The sequence below is a fragment of the Trichechus manatus genome, unplaced genomic scaffold (genome assembly GCF_000243295.1).
Source record: "Trichechus manatus latirostris isolate Lorelei unplaced genomic scaffold, TriManLat1.0 scaffold00386, whole genome shotgun sequence".
Classification (NCBI taxonomy): Eukaryota; Metazoa; Chordata; class Mammalia; order Sirenia; family Trichechidae; genus Trichechus; species Trichechus manatus.
In genome coordinates, this window is record NW_004444322.1 from 57676 (window position 1) to 78917 (window position 21242).

The 21242-nt window shown below is 43.8% G+C and overlaps 2 protein-coding genes across 2 annotated transcripts in view; one reads left to right on the top strand and one right to left on the bottom strand.

Moving 5' to 3' along the window:
- Positions 1-21242, bottom strand: part of LOC101346890 (zinc finger protein 420) — a 106647-nt gene that overhangs the window by 42457 nt on the left and 42948 nt on the right. The window lies entirely within an intron of this gene.
- The window catches only part of ZFP30 (ZFP30 zinc finger protein), a 221162-nt gene continuing 209623 nt past the window's right edge, over positions 9704-21242 (top strand). Inside the window, exons 1-2 of the mRNA XM_023725750.1 lie at positions 9704-9830; positions 10159-10254. Of these exons, the coding sequence (XP_023581518.1) occupies positions 9797-9830; positions 10159-10254 (130 nt within the window). The 5' untranslated portion in view covers positions 9704-9796. The remainder of the gene's footprint in view (positions 9831-10158; positions 10255-21242) is intronic.

Here is a 21242-nt window from a genome sequence, read left to right on the forward strand (position 1 = left end):
CATTTCATTATAATACTTTTCTTTGACTTCTCGAGCTGCCCTTTGAAATCTTCTGTTCAGCGATTTTAATCCATCATTTTTTCTGTTTGCTTTGGCAACTCTACATTCAAGAGCAAGTTTCAGAGTCTCTTCTGACATCCATTTTGGTCTCTTCTTTCTTTCCTGTCTTTGTAATGACCTCTTGCTTGTTCGGTCATTAGTGTTCAATGCGTCAAATCTGTTCTTGAGATGGTCTCTAAATTCAGGTGGGATATACTCAAAGTCGTACTTTGGCTCTTGGACTTTTTCTAATTTTCTTCAGTTTCGACTTGAACTTGCATATGAGCAATTGATGGTCTGTTCTACAGTTGGCCCCTGGCCTTGTTTTGACTGATGATATTGAGCTTTTCCATCATCTCTTTCCACAGAAGCAGTTGATTTGATTCCTGTGTATTCCATCTGTCAAGACCCATGTGTATAGTCGCCATTTATGTTGGTGAAAAAAGGTATTTGCAATGAAGAAGGCGTTGGTCCTGCAAAATTCTACCATGCAATCTCCAGCATCATTTCTATCACCAAGGCCATATTTTCCAACTACCGATCCTTCTTCTTGGTTTCCAACTTTCACATTCCAAAGCTCTTTAGCTCTGCCAATAAGTGCCCACAGGCACCCCACTCCACTAGTAAGCTTCGGCCTGAGGCACTCAGTTCTGTCTCTCTGTGCGTCTGCACACCCACTGTAGCCGCCTTGCTCTGTGGGCTAGAAAGCCCACTGTGCTGTCTCCTGCCAGTTTCCTGGGTCTGCTGCTGCCATTTCTCTGCCATGCTTGTACTGCTTCTTGCCGTCTTGTGCCTTCTCTGATGTTATAGCGCTCTCTGTTTCCTGGGTCTAGGAGGTTCTAAGTGCAGGGACCCTGGGTCCAAAGGATGTGCTGCACTCCTGGCTCTTCTTCTTGATGGTAGTGAGGTCCCCCTCTGCTCTAGGATTGGTTCTCTTTTTAAGCCTAGCAGGATGGCAAAGTGACCAATCCTCTCATTAGGGTTCCATACATGTTATTTGCATGGTCCCACGCCTGCAAGGTTCCATGCTTCTTTGCATTGTTAACAAGCTGCCCAATCCCCTTGATGGGCCACAGCACCTTATTTGCATAGTCCAACCCAATCATTTTTGGGGGGGGTCACAAGACCATTGATGGCTAGAAGAACCATATTAAGTAATTTACTGCACCATAGTATCTTTATATTTAAAGTGAATATTTGTAGGCAGCATATAGTTGAGTCTTTCTTTAATCTGATTATTGATATAAAGCTTCTGTGTTGCTGTTTGTTTGTCATTGTTCTTTTTTCCCTTCTCTTTCTGATTTATTTTGGATTAACGGAGGATTTTTTATGATTCCATTTTATCTTCTTTGTTGGATTATTGCCTATAATTCTTTGTTTTGTTAGTTTAGTGGTTGCTTTAGGGTTTATAATACACATTTTTCACTTATCACAATGTACATTCAAGTGATGTATTACTTCACGTAGAGTATAGGAAGCTTATAACAGTTTAAGTCCATTTACTTCTCTCTTGGCCTTTGTGATACAGTTATCATACATTTTGCTCCTATATATGTTATGAGAAGCCCTGGTGGTACAGTGGTTGAGCTCAGCTGCTAACTAAAAGCTGCTCCTTGGAAACCCTTTGGAGCAGTTCTACTCTGTCCTGTAGGGTGGCTAGGAGTCCAAATTGACTTGACAGCAACGGGCTTGGTTCTTGGTTATGTTATAAACCCTATACTACATTATTATTATTTTTATTTAAACAGTAATTTTTTTAATAATCAGAAAACAAATGTGTATGTTTACCTTGTAGTTACCATTTCTGGTGCTCTTCTTCCTTTGTGCAGATTCAGATTTCCATCTGTCATCCAATTAAATACATTAAGCTTCTTGAAGTTGCCTTTCAGCTTACTAATATTCTAGTCAGCATTTTTTAAGTCTGTTTCTCTGTGTCTACCCCAGCACCTAAAACAACATCTGGCTCATAGCAGGTGCTGACTAATTGGATCCCACACAGGGCAGAATTTTGCAAACTCACACCCATTAGTCTAATCTTCACAGTCACAGTTTATCAGGAAGCACTCCTAATCCAGTCTCTACCAGTCAGGTGTGTGTTTTTTTTTTTTTTCCTAGCGTACTCTCTCAGGTAACATCACAAAATGTACTCATTTTGTACCACGTGGTCACACGTGGTCACAGACACGAGGCACTTACCACCAACACACAAAGTGTTACACATTTACACTCAGAAACAGAACAACAGAGTCAAGGCGTTATGCACGCAGTCACAAAATCTCAAGAGATAGAATCTTCTTCTAGGAAAAGAGACAGACAAGAAATTGAAATACAAACACTGTGTGTCCTAAAGTGGTAAAAGCTATGAAAAAGTCAGGCAGATTAAGGAGCCATGGGGTGCCAGGGGAGAGGTGTGATGGGGAAGGACTCTCTGAAGGTGTAACATTGGTATCTGAACGTAGCGCGGAGGGGAATCTTGAAGATTCCTGGCAAAAAGGCCATTTTAGAAAGAGGGGACACATTCACACCCACCATCCCCAAATCATAAATACATGATAGAAGTTCGCTCCATGCTAACTCGCCCCCTCGCCCCCCATCTCCAAGGTAACCGTCCCCGGAGGAAGAAAGCCCTGATGGGGCGGGAGTGTGCCGAAGCATACTGCGCCTGCGCACTCTCCCCCAGCTGCTCTCAGGTACCCCCGCGAATCTGGGCACTCACCCCTCACCCTTTTCGTGTAGACGCGGTCGCGCCCACGTTTAAACCCCGCCTTCTGCGCCGACCCGGCGGCCGACAGGACCCGCGGCGTGGCTCGAGGGGGCAGGCCGAGCGCCGGTGCCTGCGCGCTTCAGTCGGAGGCCGTTTGGGGGGCGTGCGGCCCAGTCTCCGCGGCCGACTGGGGCTCGGAGCTGAGAAGCAGCAGGGCTTCCCGGCTCCGCTCTGGAAGGCCGGGGAGGCCGGCGCGGGAGGGCCCGGGGCGGAGAGGCGGCGTGAGGGCATCTCCCGGGGCCCCGCTGGCAGCAGGCCGGCCGCCCTTTGTGTCCTCCGGAGCCCGAGGCCGCCGAGGCGCCGCTGGGACTGGGCTCCGTCCGGCGAAGGGCGGGGAGGACGGCCCCGTGCAGGCTCCTCGGCCTTCGGGGCGGGGACGGGATTACCCCGGAGTTCAGTCCAGCAGGTAGGGAGCGCGCGGGGGTGCCTGTGCGTCACCGGGCGGGCGCCGTCCCGGCGGCCTCTGGGGGACTCCGTGTGCGACTTTGACCCCATGTGCCTGCACCCGACGCATCTGTGTGACTGTGGGTGGAATGAGTCGGTACCACAGAGTGGGGCTGGGTGTGTGTGTATAGGGGTGCATGTGCGTGTATAGGGGTGTGTGTGTGTATAGGGGTCCGTGTGTGTATATGGGGTGCGTGTGTGTAGAGGTGTGTGTGTATAGCGGTGTGTGTGTGTAGGGGGGGGTACTCTGACCCCCGGGGCGCCGTACCCCGCGGCCTCCACGTGACTGGAACGTGAGTGAGACGGTCGGTTATGACGCCCTAGTGTTTGGGGCTTGAGGATGTGGAATAGGGTGCTCGTGTGAGACTGTATCCGTGGCCTCTGACTAGGGCGTGTGTGAGACGGTGGTTAGCCCTGTAGTTTTTAAGACTTTGTGGGCGTGTAGGGGGACTGATTGAGAATGTGTGTCACCCAGTATTGTAAAACCAGCCGGGTGATTCCAGTGTGCCGCCAAGTTTCAGAATCCCTGAGCTGGTGGAGCGCAGAAGGGCTGTGGAGTCCGGTAGAATCGCATTTGCTCTTGGTGCTGTCGTTTATTAGTTATATGCCTTTATGTAAATGACTGCTTTCTTCAAGGTTCTTTATCTTTAAAATCCAGAACGACTATGTTGTTGTTAAAATAACAAAGTAGAAAGTGATTTGGGCACAGGTTAAATTGTATGTAAACAAATTCCTCGGTCTCCCTTTTGCTCTCTATTTGAGGGCAGACTGGAACAGGCGGAAGGAGAAGTCAGGAGGTTGTCGGCTGGTGGTTCTGGATGCCGCAAGGAAGGCCTGGTGTCTCACATTCTCTTCTCCTTCTCGGTCTTCTAGGGACACTGCCATTTCCCAAGAGAGCCAGGAAGAGGAAAGAATGGCTGTTGGGCTTCTTAAATCCATGTACCAGGTGAGTTTCTATTTTCTCTCTTGCCTGGAATACCTTCCTGCTTTTCAAAACAAGCAGATGTGAACTTTCCTTCTGCTGAATCTTCTCTGGGTTATCAATCGTGTCACCTCACAGTGGCTTCTGACCGCATTCAGGATCGGTGCTGAAGTCCTTGACTTGGCCTGCAGGGACCTCTATAATCTAGCCCCTGGCTATCCCTCGGATTTGAATTTCTTTTAACCTGTCGGTAACTCATTCAGCTCCAACCACACTGGCTTCCTTGTAGTGAGTTGAGTACATTCTTAACTCACGACTTTGCAGTTGCTGTTCCTTCTGCCTGGAGTACTCTTCCCACAGATACAGACCAACTGCTTTATTCTGGTCTCTGCCCAAACAGCATGCATTCATTCAACAAATTTTTATTAAGCAACTGTTAACATTGGATGCCACAGGACTTAGTCCTTGGTACTCTCTCTCCTTTTAAGTTCCGTCTACATTCACTCCTATAATGAGCTCGTCCCATCTCATGGCTTTAAATACCAGCTATATGCCAACAACTACCAAGTCTATTTATACAGCCCAGACCTCTCTCCTGAACTCCAGATTTGTCTATGCAAATGCCTACTCATTGTCTCCATTTGGTTGCGTAATAGAAACTTCAAACTCAAACATCTGAAACCTGAGTGAAAGGTACCATTGGAGGTTTAGGGGCTGTGTGGGACAGAGAACTTGGTTTGGCCTTTGACTCTGGTTTCTGAAAATAGTACTCGGAATAGCCCAGGCAGTTAAGGTGCTCTTTGTTTTCCAAGGAAACCCTGGTGGTCTAGTGGTTAACAGCTACGGTTGCTAACCAGAAGATCAACAGTTTGAATCCACCAGCCGCTCCTTGGAAATCCTATGGGGCAGTTCTGCTCTGTTCTGTAGGGTCCCTGTGAGTCGGAATCGACTCGATGGCAATAGGTTTGGTTTGTTTGTTTGTTTTCCAAAATAGCCAGACAACACTTAAAACTGTGTAAATAGGTAGGTGGCTACACAGACCCCACCCTGGCAACAGGCACCCTCCTGACGACAGGCTTCCGGAAGGGAGGGGCATGATACAGTCAGTCATGCATATTCATTGATTGGCTTGATCATAACTATGCATTAAGGCCCCAGTCATGCATATTCCTTGAGGTCCCAGTGACTAAGGGATCCTGGACTTTGGAGCTTCCTCTTTTGGGGGCTTCCTGGATTGGTGAGAACATTTAAGGATCTAGAGGGTGTGGCTTGTCCCTGGGAACAATGGAAGCCTTATGCAGCGAGGTCTCCCAGACCGTGCTGGATGACTCTCTTCTGCTTGTATTCTTTCCTTTCTGGTTATGATAAATGGATAACTGTAAGTACTGATAATAACCCGTTGCTTTCGCATCGATTCTGACTCATAGCAACCCTATAGGACAGAGTAGAACTGCCCCATAGGGTTTCCAAAACTGTAAATCTTTATGGAAGCAGACTGCCACATCTTCTTCCTGAAGAGCAGCTGGTGGGTTCGAATACCCGACCTTTTTGTTAGCAGCTGAGCACTTGACCACGGTGCCACCAGGGCTCCTTGAGCCATTAGAAAGAATTAACAAACAAGGGGCGATGGGATTCTGACTTAGCTCAGGGTAGCTAATTCAGAGGAGGGCTGCACAGGCAGTCGTAAGGACAGAGTCCTAACTTGTGAGGAACCAGCTTTGGGTGACTGGGTAACAGAGAAGGGCTGCACGGGCAGTCAGTAAAGAAGGACAGAGTCCTTCTAACCTGTGACCTAGCCCCAGGGGGCTAGAGAGAGAGAGGGGCTGGCCGGTCTGAAGTGCAGGGAGTTGTGCAGACTCTTGAGCCCACGGCTGGTACCTGATGACCTGGCCTTTGGTGGCCAGGGATGTTTTGACCTAAATGGGTGGTTAGGGTGAGAGAAGTGCCACAAAAGTGGCTGGCAGTTAGGAGTGGAGATGGGGAAGGGTTAGGCCTGGATCCGTTTCCAGATAAGAATTGGATTCATTTTGATTCTTACCATGCAGTTAGTGATAAAGGTGGGGTTTGCCCACCTTGCCCTTTTAATAGTGCAGTTAGCAGCAGTGTGCAGGGGCATAGGAGTGACACCAGCTATCTGATTATTATTTTATTAGGGTCACTCTGGCTGCTGTTGAGAATAAACGGAGGGGACAAGGACAGAAACAGGGAAACCAGTTAGGAAACTCTTACATGCTTTCTTTACTCAATTGCTCTAGCTAAAACTTTCCATCTGGGAGTTCTGCTTGTTCTACTTTCAGAATACACCCAAGGTCTGATCACTTTTTACCACTACCACTCCTTCCGTTCTGGTCTGAGCCAGGATCTCTCACCTGATTGCTGCACACTCTCCTGACAGGTCTCCTTCCTTCCACCCTTGCCCTCCTTCAGTCTCTTCTCCACACAGCAGCCAGAGTGACCCTGTTACCACCAGAGTTATGTCATTCCTCTTCTGCGGTAGGGGGTGGGGAGGGAAGAAAGAGAGAGTATGGGCGACTCTTTCAAATTGTTCAGCTGTGAGGAGGGAAGGAGAGAAATGGGTGGTAACCGAAGGGGAAGGTGTGGTCAACAAGGCTTTATAAAGATGATAGTATGTCCATATGTTAAAGATTCCGTAGAGGAACCTTGAAAGTGAGAAGGATAGAGGAGGGACTTGCTGGGACAGTGTGCTTGAGGAGGTGAGAAGAGCTGAGGTCTAGTGTACAAGTGGAGGGGTTGGCCTTTGCTGAGAAAGTGAGCTCTTCATTCACAGTAATGGGGCAAGTTAGAGAATATGGACATGCATGCAGGTAGAAGTTGTGGTGGACACTTGTGGAATTGTCTTCAAATGGTTTTGGTTTTCTCAGAAAAATAGAAAGCAAGATCATCAGCTGAGAGTGAGGATGGGGAGGAGATATTGAAGGTTGGAGGAGAGGGTAAAGAAGCAAATGCTCCTTCAGGAGAGTCGGGGAGTGAATGGGACAGGCAGGTGTAGTGTGTAGGCAGCATTTCAGCACACTCGACTTTAGTGATCTTGAATTGAAAGTGAGACCAGTCAGCGTGGTTGGTTTTTCTCCAGCACAGTTCAGCTGTGAGTACAGACATAGACTGAGAGGTGGCTGTGGTCTAATCAGGTGGGTACAGTGAAGTGAGAAGAACAAGGAAGTTGAGACTGTATGCATGGGGTGATTATAACAAATGGTTGTGCTAGGAAGTGAAAGCATGCAAGGATGAGGAACAGTGAAAACATGGTAAGAGTGAGGATTTGTAGGTTCTGCTGGGATGGAAGAATTGTTGTAATTTGGGTACCAGAGGGCAAAAATTGAAATCTAGGAGGTGGAGGTCAGAGTGGGATAATTGAAATTGAGATTAAGGAGGCTTTGGCACTTGTTGGTGGCGAGGACTGCAGCACGACTGTGACAGTGAATGGCTATAGAACTATGGAGGACAAGATTATTGGGGCAGGGTGGGGAGATCAGAGAACTGAGAGACTGGATTGTTGGGAGGATTATTTAGGTGGATATTGAAATGACCAAAGATTATGATAGGAATAGTGTTGGAGAGGAGAAGGGACAGTGAGCCAGGCACTGAAGCCTTCAGGGAATGTCAGAGAATAGGTGTCTATTGGGAATTGGTAGATAACTAAAACAGAGAGGGATAGTAATTGATATTATCTGATGGCACAAAATTTCAAACTAGGTGTCATGTAGAGAGGAGGGAAGGAGAATGGCCTGGAAACAAGTATGAGGAGCAGATGTGGGAAATAAGAAGGTCACCACGTGACTGCGCTTCAGGGGAAGTAGGCCTGTCAGCTGGGAGCCATATATCTGCGGACAGAAAGGTGAAGGGAGCTGTTGCTATGCTTCATACAGGTTTGATTAAAATCATGCATAGATTTTGAAACTAAACATTACTGTCATTTGTTGCGAGTCAAATATTTTCAGATTAGAATTTAAGCTTCTTATATGGACACTGGAGTCCCTGGGTGGTGCAAACAGTCAACGTGCTCAGCTGCTAACTGAAAGGTTGGAGATTGGAATCTACCCAGAGGCACCTTGGAAGAATGGCCTGGCAATCTCCTTCCAAAAAATCAGCCATTGAAACCCCATAGAGCACAGTTCTACTCTGACACGCGTGGTGTTGCCATGAGTTGGAGTAAATTTGACAGCAGCTGGTAAACTGGTGTATGGACGTTGTAATTATATTTGTTAACTGTGTAAATTAAAGCAGATCACACAATCAGTGAAAAATATATATCATATATACATAAAAATACATATTTATTATATATGTTTATATTATATATATTTATACAAACACAGGGTAACAATTTTGGAAGCATATATAGCAAACAAATCAAACTGTCAAGGAAGCATTTCTGCAACATTTGAGGGCTGTTGCTGCTGGGCCAGAGAGGGAGACATTCATTTACTACTTCATACCATTAAATAAGAAAAGAGATCATTGAGTGTTGAAAAACATTTGAGGAATTTCAGTTCTGTGGACAGTTTCCTTAATTATGACAAAATTTTGTCAAATGCAAAAAAAAAATCTTCGTCTTGACAGAGTCACCTCTTTTAATTTTGTTGAAACACACACAGCCCTACACCATGTGCTATTTCATCAGCAATTAATCACATTATGGAAACCTAGAGTCCAGCTGAATCACAGTGTAGCTCCAGGTTTTGTAAGAACTTTGTCCAGCTCCTATAGGCAGAAGCAGCGTTGAGTGGAATCACCCATTTCTTTACCCAAAATTGGCAGTTTGAGTTTGAACTGATATTTTGCTCAGCTTGGTCTGGCATAATTTTTAGAGATATATCAAGCATGTTCTGGTGTCAGCAGTGATCCCCTTATAGCTCCTTGGACTTTTCAAACCATTCGTTCACTCATTTAACGTCTTCAGTCAATATTTGAATGCCTCGTATGTGCCAGATAACTGTTCTGGTAACTGGGAATATAGCAGTGACCAAAACAAACAAAAAATACTTGGCCTTCATGGACCTTGTATTGTAGTGGAGGCGGGGCCAGACAATAAGTAACAAAATAATTATAAGAATCCATACAAATACATAAGGTACCTGGGTGGTGCAAATGGTTTGTGCTTGTCTCCTAACCCAAAAGGTTGGTGGTTCAAACCTTCCCAGGGGCATCGTGGAAGAAAGGCCTGGCAATCTGCTTACCCAAAGATTACAGCCAAGAAAACCCTATGGAACAGTTGCAGTCTGTAGCACACGGGGTTGCTATAAGTCAGAATAGGTTCCAAGGAAAAGTTTTTTTGTTTGGTTCTATTTTGTTTTAATGGATAAAAATAAAGCAGGGTTAGGGAAATAGGGAACTGAGGGGAGGGGCATTGCTATTTTATGTAGAATGAGCTGAGAAGTACAAAGGCCCTGAGGGAGAGCATGCTTGACATATTTGAGGATGTAGTATCAGGGAGAGACCAGAGTACCTGAGGCAGAGTAAATGAGGTAAGTATGGTAAGAAGTGAGGTTATTCATTTATGTATTTTATTTCAGGAGTTAGTGACCTTCAGAGATGTGGCTGTAGACTTCTCCCAAGAGGAGTGGGATTGCCTGGACTCTTCTCAAAGACATCTGTATAGTAACGTGATGTTGGAGAACTACAGGATCTTGGTGTCACTGGGTAAGGACATGTTCCCCTTTACAAAATTCAGCATCTGCTCATGAGGGGCCCTTTGCTACCACCATGCTGGACTTCCATGTATTTAGGTAGACTTTTAGATAACATCTGCAATACTTGACGGAATGTCTGCTTCCTATGCCAAAGAAATGGTTTAATACTTGTGGAGGTGGCAGTGGACAGGTCTATTATTAGCCTATGCCTGAAGTTTCATCTTCCCTCTTCTTCTAATCTATGTCCTTTATACATTTTTCCCTGGCTTACTGTAAGCTTCCTCTTTCCTGATGATCAAAGGATTGGGTGTGAGTTCTGTTTCTTTTCATGTTTGCAGGACTTTGCTTTTCTAAGCCAAGTGTGATATTATTGTTGGAGCAAGGGAAAGAGCCCTGGATGGTGAAGAGGGAGCTGACAGAAGGTCTGTGCTCGGGTGAGTGAAGAGGAAAAAGGCAGGCAGAGTTCATTTCAGGTCACAGCTTAGCTTGGCTCAGTGGTGGCACCTTTTTACTATACTTTGTTGACATAGTCTTCTCAGATGTTCTGGGTCTTAGTACAAACTCAGGGCCTGTTAGGGTGTTTTGTGGTTTTTAACTCTCTCTTCTCTCCCACTTTGCCCCTGCCTTTCTAATATCTCATTTATCTATTCTCTAAGTCCCCTTCCTTCTCAGTTTCATAAACCTCTTCTAATCTTTAAAAAATCTTTTCCTAATCTGATACTTTTGAGGTCTGTGGACAGTTGTAATTGAAGTACCAGGTTCAAATCCTGGCACTTATATACAGTGAAATTTGGGGCAGATTATTTAACCTCTCTGTGATTTTGTTTTATTATCTGCGAAATAAGGTAGTACTTACGAAGTGCTTTGAACAGTTCCTCTCACGTTGCGAGAACAACTCATTAGCTGTTAGCTGCTGCTATTATCATTATTATTACACCTCCAGATGCCTCATTTTTCTCTGAATGGTCAGTTCATTCATTCTTTTGTTCTTTTAACCAGTGTTTATTGAATTTGTACTTTGAATAAGGTATATTCAAGGTGCTAGTGTGTTATATGGAGGCCTGGTTGCACAGTGGTTAAGAGCTTGGCTGCTAACCTAAAGGACAGCAGCTCGCATCCACCGCTCCTTGGAAACTCTATGGGGCAGTTCTGCTCTGTCCTACAGAGTTGCTATGAGTTGGAATCGACTCAGTGGCAGCGCGTTGGTTGGTTGAGTGTGTTACATACATACATACATACATTTATATACATATATATAAGTAATCAAATAATTGATAGTCTAGTAACAGATACGATATAGCTATAGATGGCATTGTTATGGATTGAAATATGTGTTGTAAATTCTAACCTCTGTGCCTGTGGTTATAATCCTGTTTGGGAATGGGTTGTCTTTGTTATGTTAATAAGGCAGGATTAGTGTAGGGTGTATCTTGAGTCTGTTACTTTTGAGATATAAAAAGAGATTAAACAAGTGAGCAGAGAGAGAGATGGGGTAGGAGATATGCCAAGACACGTGGAGATCTCCCAGGAACCAGAAAGCAGATGCTGAAGACAAAAGGACCTTTTCCCCCAGAGCCAACAGAGAGAGAAAGCCTTTCCCTCGAGCTGGTACTCTGAATTCAGACTTGTAGCCTCCTAAACTGTGAGAAAATATATTTCTTTTTGTTAAAGCCACCCACTTGCAGTATTTCTGTTATAGAAACACTAGGTAACTAAGACAGAATTTGGTACCAGAAGAGTAGGGTGCTGCTCTAACAGATACCTAAAATGTGGAAGCAGTTTTGGAATTGAGTAATAGGTGGAGGCTGGAAGAGCTTTAAAGTGCCTAACAGTAAGAGCCCAGATTGCCTTGAAGAGACTGTTGGTAGAATTATGGATGTCAAAGGCAATTCTGGTGGGGGCTCAGAAAGAGGTGAGGAGAGCTATAGAGAAAGTCTCTGTCACCTCAGAGAATACGTATGGCACTAGCAACAGAATGTGGCTAGAAATGTGGACATTAAATGTGCTTCTGGTGAGGCTTTAAAAGAAAATGATGACCATGTGATTGGACAGTGGAGGAAGGGCGATGCTTTTTAGGCAGTGGCAAAGAACTTGTCTGAATCATGTTCAGATGTTTGGTGGAAGGTAGAACTTGTAAGTGATAAACTTGTATCTGGCTGATGAGATTTCTAAGCAAGATCTTAAAGGGGCCACATTACACTTACAGTTTCTCCTTGCCACTTACAGTAAAATGCAAGAGGAAAAAGATGGACTTAAAAATGAACTGTGCAAAATGAAAACAAACTTAAAAGATTTGGAAAATTCTGTTGTATAAACTAAGGACACATGTCCTAGAATGTTCACCAATGATGTAGCTACACAATCTTTTGTTAAAGAGATTAAGCCTGTGACTGATGGATCTAACCAGCTACCAAAGCAGAAGACCCATCAGTTTAGACTGAAGGGGACCGAGAAAGAAGGAAAGGAGATAACGCGGTCTGCCTCTTGGAATTCTACAGGCAGGAAACAGGCCAAAGGAGCTACATCTGTTGTCCATCAAGAAAAGAAAAGGACCATCCCTGGAGCAGCTCGGAGATCAGCAGAACTGTTAAAAGGAGCATGGGAAGCAGGGCCTTCTCAGTTTCAAAGGCTGGGGCCACGATGCCGGGGTCTTAAAGGGTGGGACCACAGCCTCCTAGGTTTCAAAGAGTCAGATTTTAGCCAACTAAAAGTGTGGGGCTGTGGCTAAGGTGTGCCGGCGGGTGGGGCCACCAACCAAAACTGAGGGGGCGGGGCTGCCATGCTCAAGGGGCGGAAGAATGGGGCCTGCTGGGGTCGAGGGGGTGGGGTCGCCACTAAGATGGACTAGAAGAATGGGGCTGTCCAAAGCCGAGGGAACAGAGTTGCAGTCCCAGTGGGCCTGGAGGGTGGAGCATGGCCGAGAGAGCTCCACCTGGAATCCAGAGAGTGGCCAACGTCCAGAGTCTGGAGGGCAGGGCCATTGCCTAGATGCTCTCAGAGAAGACAGAATTATTTTCAAGCCTTGAGAGCTCATGTAAATTGTTCTGCTAGGTTTTGGATTTGCTTGGTCCCTGATATACTTTCTTTCCCTCCAATTTCTCACATTTGTAGTGGAAATGTCTACCTTGTGCCTGTTCTGCCATTGTACTTTGGAAACAGATAACTTGTAATCTAGATTTCACAGGTTCACAGATGAAGAGGAATTTTGCCCCAGGATTGAATACACCTAAAGTCTCACCCGTATTTGATTGAGACGATTCAGAAGATGAGGTTTTGGACTTGGGGTTGATTTAAGACTTTTGGGGTGATGTGATGGGGTGAATGTGTTTTGCATATGACAAGGACATGAATTTTGGGAGATGAAAGGGTGGAATGTTATGGATTGAACTATATCCTCAAAAATATGTGTTGTGAGTCCTAACCTCTCCGCTGGTGGTTATAATCCCATTTGGGATTGGGTTGTCTTTGTTATGTTAATGAGGTGAGATTAGTGTAGGATGTATCTTGAGTCAGTCTCTTTTAAGATATAAAAAGAGATTAAACAAGCCAGCAGAGAAGAGATGAGGTGAGATAGATGCCAAGACACATGGAGATCTCCACGGAGCCAGGAAGTAGAAGCTGAAGAGACAAGTACCTTCCTCCAGAGCTGACAGAGAGAGAAAGCCTTCCACTAAAGCCGATGCTCTGAATTTGGACTTCTAGCCTCCTGAACTGTGGGAAAATAAATTTGTTTGTTAAATCCATCCACTTGTGGTATTTCTGTTATAGTAGCACTAGGTAACTGAGGTAGGCATATAAGAAGAAAAAGCTGACATAAAGAAGGCGGTGAGAGATAGAGGAATTTGGGTAATTGGGAAGATGATGATCTTTAAGAAAAACACAGGTCAGAAGCGGAAAAATATTTGAAGGTGTTATGGATTGAATTGCATGTCCCCAGAATATGTGTTGGTCCTGACCCCTATACCTGTGGACGTAATCGTATTTGGAAATAAGGTTTTCTTTGTTATGTTAATGAGGCCATATTAGTGTAGGGTGTGTCCTAAATCTAATCACTTCTGAATGATATAAAGAGCAGCATAGACACAGAGACTAAAATCCAAAACCAAACCTGTTGGCATCTAGTTGATTTATACTTGTGGCGAGCCAATGTGTTACAAATAAAATTACTTTATAGGGTTTTCTTGGCTGTAATCTTAATGGAAGATTGTCAGGCCTTTCTTCCATGGTACTGCTGGGTAAGTTCGAACTGCTAACCTTTAAGTTAGCAGTTGAGTACAAACCATTTGTGCCACCTTCGTGCCCTGGTGGCGCAGTGGTTAAGAGCTTGGCTGCTAACCAAAAGTTCAGCAGTTCAGATCCGCCAGTGGCTCTTCAGAGACTGTATGGGGCAGTTCTACTCTGTCCTATAGGGTCTCTGTGAGTTGGAATTGCCTCGACGGCAATGGGTTTGGATTCTTTTTTTTAGGGACCTTAGACACAAGAGACAAGCACAAACGGGAAGATAGCTGCCACATGGGGATCAAGGGACCAAGGAATGCCAGGGCCACAGAAGCTGAGTGTGTCCCAGTGTCAGAACCAAAACAGCTCTCAGCTTTTTCTCGACTGTGCCAGCTGTCGGCCCTCCTCTCGGCCAGGCCAGCCAGCGACCTTTCTCTCTGTGGTGTCAGCCAATGGCCTCTGCCACCAGGCTCCTCTCAGCCTCTGCCCTGGTTGGGCAAGTGTTATAGCTCTTTAACTATGTCAGCAAGCCTCCTGCCAGAAGGCATCCAGCTCTCTTTCTCCCTCTGGGTCAGCAAGCCCACTGCGGTCGTCTCTCTCTCTCCATGGGCCAGCAAGCCTAACATCCCATCTCTTACCAGTCTCCTGTTTCTTGCTGCTTATACTGCTGCCACTGTTTTTCTGCTGCTGAGCTCTGCTGTGCTTGCTACCACTTCCCACTGTCTTCAATGTTACAGCTCTCTCTTCTGGGTCTAGGAGGTTCTCAGTGCAGGGACCCTGGGTCCAAAGGACGTGCTCCACTCCAGACTCTTCTTGGTGGTAGTGAGGCTTCCCCCTTCAACCTCTGTGAGATTGGCCCTTATATTCAACTTCAAAGCATGGCCCTTCTAGCTGACCAGTTCAGGTCACTTAGTCCTTATTGGTGGTTTTATACACCCTATTTGCATACTAAACAGACCAATCCCTGAAAGGTGTGTAAAATAGACCAATCACAAGGCAGGCTATGGCCCAACCATTTATTTTTGGCAGAATTATAAAACCCAAGGCAACAAAGGCCATGTATAAAAGAAACTCACTGCACAGCACTGAGTCTAGAGAGCTTTCCCCTGTAACCAGTGCCCTGAACTCAAACTTCTAGCCTCCTAAACTGTGAGAAAATAAATTTGTTTTTTAAAGCCATCCACTTGTGTATTTCTGTTACAACAGCACTAGCTAACTAAGAGGGAGACGAGATTAAGAGTTTAACTTCGTGGTGTGAGAGAAGGATTATCAGTTGGACATAGGCCGCATTAAAGTAAAACGGGAAGACGTAAAGTTCAGAAGACAATCAGGGTGGTGTAAGCATCTCTGTAAACACTACTCCTTAGCTCACCATTCCCCTCCCCCCCAACTGCCTCTCCCTGTCTTTTATGTCCTTGTCCAGTTTCCTAAAAACATTTTGGAAGTAGAACTATAGTATCAAAGGGTATATGGATAACTTTTGTTTATTATTATTAAATCATCTACATATTATATATTCACATATACATGCAGTTTAATAATGGAACAAAAAACTCACGTATCTACTTGTTAGCTTAAATAGAATGCTATTTGGCCCTTCCTAATGACACCACCACTTGCCTATGGCTTACCCTCACCCCTCATTGAGGTAACCATTGTCCTACAATTTTGTGGATCATTCCCTGGCTCTTCTTTATGGTTGGACCACATATATATGTACCCCCTAGACAAAATGTTTATATTCGCATATTTTTAACTTCATGTGGTTAGAAATACATTGTGTAGTTCTCTGATTTTTTTCACTCAAAGTTATGTTTCTGAGATTCCTTCTGCTGTGTCTATGGTTCATTGATATTTTTTATTCACTGCTGGAATGTGTTCCATTGTGTAAACCACAGTTTATCCATTCTCCAATTGATGGTCATTTAAGTTATTTCCGTTTTTTGCTATTAGAAACATTACTGCTATGAACCTTCATACATGTGACTGCTGGTGCACATCTGCTTGAGTTCATGTAGAGCGTATAGCTAGGAATTTACTAGATAATGTTATTTTTCAAAGTGCTTGTACCAATTTACATTTCCACTAGTTGTGTATGAGAGTACCTGTTGCTCCACACTTGGAATTGACAGATATTTTGAAATGTTTGCCAGCCTGGTAGTTGTGAAATATCTTTCTTTAGTTATAACCTGTATTTCCTTGATTACTAATGAAATTTGAGCATCTTTTCCTGTTTATATTAGCCATTTGGGTTTCCTTTTTTGTGAAGTCCTGTTCAAATCTTTTGCTTATTTGGGGGAGGTTGTTTTTTTCTTTTTAAATATATATACAGGTAGATAAGATAGATAGATAGATAGATTACATAGATAAAACCAAAACCAAACCCACTGCCATCAATTCTGACTCATAGTGACCCTGTAAGACAGATTAGTACCGCCCCATGGGGTTTCCAAGGAGCAGCTGGTGGATTTGAACTGCTAACCTTTTGGTTAGCAGCCAGGCTGTTAACCACTGCGCCACCATGGTTCCAGTAGATAGATAGAAATTGAATTCTTACAAATAAGCCTCTAAAATGTACTCCAGTTGGATTATGGATGTAACTGTAAATGAAAAACCTTTAACATCTTTAAAAGACAATTTGGAAATATCTTTATGACCTCAGAGTACTGAAAGATTTATTAAAACAAACTATCAAATATATAAACTGCAAAGGAAAAAAATGAAAAATTCAACTCCATTAAAAGATATATGTGTTCTATTCACGCATATATACATAGGAGATACGTACTTTTCTAGATATGCACATAGGAGATATGTATATCTGGATAGAGATACGCATAGGAGATGCATACATATCTAGATACACGCATAGGATATATACATATCTGGATAGATACATGCATAGGAGATACATACATATCTAGATATACACATAGGAGATATATACATACATATCAATCTAGATATGTATGTATATATCTTCTATGTGTATATGTGTGTATAGATAACATATCTTTTAATGGAGTTGAATATTTCATTTTTTCTTTATAGTTTATGTATTTGATATTTTGTTTTAACAAATCTTTCTGTATTCTGAGGTCATATAGATATTTCCAAATTGTTTTTTAAAGATGTTAAAGATTTTTCTTTTATATTTACATCCATAATCCAACTGGAGTACATTTTTGAGGCTTATTTGAAGAATTCAATTTCTTTTGCTTTATGGAAAACCAAATATTCCAGACATTTATTGAATTAGTATTCTCTTTTTTGCTCATTTTTCTGAGCCTTCCTCTCAATATATCAGGTTTTAATATATGCATGGATCTGATTTCGAGCTCTGTTCCATTCCGTTGATCTGTATTTCCTTATGCCAGTACCACACTATCTTAATAAAAATACTCTATTAAAGATTGAATGTCTGCTTGGGGAAGCTCCTACACCTTGTTTATGTTCTTCAGAGTTTCTTGTTTGCCCTTTGGCTGTCTAAATAAAGTTTAGGGTCAACTTGTCAGTTTCCTCCAGAAAACAACAAAATGCTTAGGCTTTCTTTTGATTCAAATTTTATTCTACATATCAAGTTTTCGAATTTTTCTGTTCATAAACAAGGTATATCCATTTATTTAGATTTTTAAATTTTTTTCAGTAACATTTTATTATTATTTTTCCACAAAGGCAGTGCACGTCTTTTATTAAATTGATTCCTAGACACCTTAGTTTTGTTGCTAGGTTAAATGTCATCTATATTTTCTGTTTGTTGCTCATTATAGCAATGAAGTTAACATTTTTTTTAAATCCAGCAACCTTGCCAGGTTCTTCTGCTAATTCTAATAATTTACAGATTTCTTTGAATTTTCTGTGTAGGCAGACGTATCTGTGAATACTGGCAGTTTCTTCATTTGAAATTCTCATACACTTTCTTTTTCGCATCGTGCTGTCTTGACTCTCGAGTACGATATGAACCAAAGTGGTGATAGCAGGCATTCTTGACCACTTCTGATCTCAGTGAGAGTGCTTTTGATATTTTGTTATTAATAATTCTGATGAGGAGCCCTGGTGGCACAGTGGCTGCCCTTTTTCTCTTATTTGTTTGTTTTGATTGTGAATTGTTGAGTTTTAACAAATGTTTTTCTGTATCTGTAGATAGTTTTTAATATTTCATCTGTTAATGTGGTAAATTACACTTAATACCTTTTCTAATGTTTAACCAACCTTGCATTCCTGAGATTAAACCCATCTTTGTATCTTTTCCATTCATTGCTAGCTGCTATTTGCCAGTATTTTGTTATCTTGCATCTGTATCAGTGAGTTTGGCCTTCGATTTTCCCTCATGCACTCTTCTTGTCAGATTTTTTAATCAAGGTTGTACTAGTCTTGTAAAATCTGTTGGTGAGTACTCCTCTTTTTTTATTCTTTAGAGTTGTAACCTGTTAATTCCCTAATAAATCCCATACTCTTGAGTATGGTCTGTGAGTTCTGTGTGGCCATTGCAATGAATTATTGAACCCAGCAGAGGAGTTGAGGGTGCCGTGAGAGGGACAGGAGGTATCAGAATTGTTAAAAGGTTGGAGAGAGGAGGTATGTCTGACATCCGCTTCATAGGAATCAGCCTTGGGCTGATGCTGATAATGAGTCTCTCTCCTTCCTCTTGTGAAGTTAGACGAGGAGGTCAGATGACCCTGCCACACAATTTTTATAGTTTGCGTCAGAAGTGGGATTCATTGCAAAGGCTCTAGACTCATAGTAGCATGGATTTTGTAAGATAAAGAATGAAGCGGTGTGGAAAGTGAAACTTTGGATTCTTAGATGGTTACTTTGGTCTTTACTTGTAGTGGCTGAAGGGAAAGTAAAGAGATAGTATGCTGTGGCTGAGGGGAGAAAAGCCACATCTGGAGTGGCTTGGGGAAAAAGCCAGGCCGAGTAAACAAGGTGATTAATAGGAGGCCAGAGTCTTCTGGTTTCACCCAGCCAGAGGCCCAAGGCCATATGCATATGAATGGAAAAATAGTCAAGATATGGAGAAGATGAAGCTGGAATATTTTAAAAAGGGTTATGTGTTTATTTAAAGGTACTATGGATTTTGAATGTTTCTGCTACCTAGTGTTGTAAAACAGACCTGCATGTGTGATGGAAATGAGTATTGGGTATTCTAGATAACAGTGTAACTCCACCTTCAGCCAATACTTCATTGGATATGCTAAAAGGGGGACTAGGATTTGCCCGAAAGAAACACAGGCTGTTCATTTCAATGCAGTAGTCTTGTGTATAGAACATTGGGGCTTAGGCTGAAAACCTGAGCCCCACTCAGAATCTTTCCAATCAGGAAATTTGCATTTGAAAAGACATGCAGACTCAGAACTGCTGGGAGAGCAGGAAATTTGCATTTGAAGGAAGGACCTGCAGGGAAAAGAAAAAAAAATTGACTTTTTAAATTTTGTGCAAAGGGTTTGCTTTAGGATGCATTGAGACAGGAAAAGTCAGTGCCTCTCAGAAGAACCCCCTTCCAGGACTGGAAGTTAAATGGAGCCAGTGAGTAGACAGCCTGGTATGCTCACTTGTGGTGACCACATGGGTCCACTCACTGAGTGGTGGGGGAGGTGCAGCAATGAAGAGATGGGCTTAGTTTGGACATGTTCCTTTGAAACTCCTTGACTAGCCCAGGTGACCAGGGATGAGAGAAAGGGCTGGCTGGTCTGAAGTGCAGGGTGTTGTACGGACTCTTGAGCCTACAGGTGGTGCCCATTGGCCTAGCCCATGGGGACTAGGGATGAGAGAGAGAAGGGGCTGGCTGGTCCGAAGTGCAGGGAAGTGTGTGGACTCCTGAGCCTACAGCTGGTACCCATTGACCTAACCCACAGGGGCTAGTAATGAGCTGACCACAACCCAAACGAAGAGAGAGAGTGATGTTTGACACCATGAGCTGGTGTAGATTGCTGCAATTTGATGGCTTGCTCTGGACTTGACTTTGCTTACGGATAAAGATGGTTAAATTTACAACTGGAACAGAAGATTCTTCAGACCAAGGAACATGCTTCTCTCCTCAGATTACTGGTTTGATAGGGATGGGCAATTTAGAAATTGGCTGTGTAAAATGGGGAGAGATAAAGGCATTAAGTGGCTGGCTTACACACTTTCATGGGTGTGCTTAGACTTAAAATGGGGGACAAGGGAAGATCCCCACCGAATAGATTCCTCTTTTCCTGATAGGTCTAGGGAAGAGAGGTAGGGAAGTTGTGAGTGTTGATTGTTAACAGGGTTAATTGTGATTGTAAAAACTAATTGTCGAAGGTGTAACTGTGAAAGAGTGGGCTAAGGGGGAGGCACTGCTGGACTGGAGTACAGTGGCCAAACCTAAAGTCCCTTAAAGGTTGTGCTATGCTGATTCCTTGTAAGGCTCAGCAAGAGAATCATCTTCTCTCAGTTAAATTTTATCAGACACCAGAAAGGGTGAAGCCAAGATGGCTGTTGGAGAACCTGACCAGATCAGATGGATTCCTGCAGCAGACCTGAATGGCTGGTGCCTGAGTAATCTTACCCGGAGGGCTCTTTGCCCTACTGAAGGACTAATTGTCAATGACTGTTTTGGAATGGTAAAATGATTGGGAGGGGAAAGTTATCCTCCAAGTGTGAAAGAACCATGGCTAGAAAAGCCAGGGTGTGGCCTGCAGTACGATGCATTGCTTTTATATGGCCATTCTCATCATGGTCTTGTAACTCCCACCAAATGATTGTGTAGGACTATGCAAATAAGGTGCTGTGGCCCACCAAGGGGGTTGGACATCTTGCTAATAATGCAAAGAAGATGCATGGAGCCCTCGTGGGTGTTGGACCATGCAAATTGGTGTATGGAACCTTAATGAGGGGATTGGTCAGTTTTGCTGCTAGTCTTAAAATGAGCCATTCTAGAGGCAGAAAGAGGGGACCTCACTACCACCAAGAAGAGATGGGAGCAGAGCATGTCCTTTGAAGCCAGGGTCCATAGGCTGAGAACCTCCTAGACCCTGGTGACAGAGACAGAGAGCTGTAACACCAGAGATGGCGAGAAGCAGTGGCAGAGAAGCAGCAGCAGAGGCAGTGAACCAGGAGACCACCAGGAGATGGTGCAGCGGGCTTCCTGGCCCACAGGGCGGGAGAGCTGATCACCTGTGTGCAGGAGGCTTGCTGGCAGAGTGGGGTGCCCCCACTTAGTGGAGCTAGGCTCGCC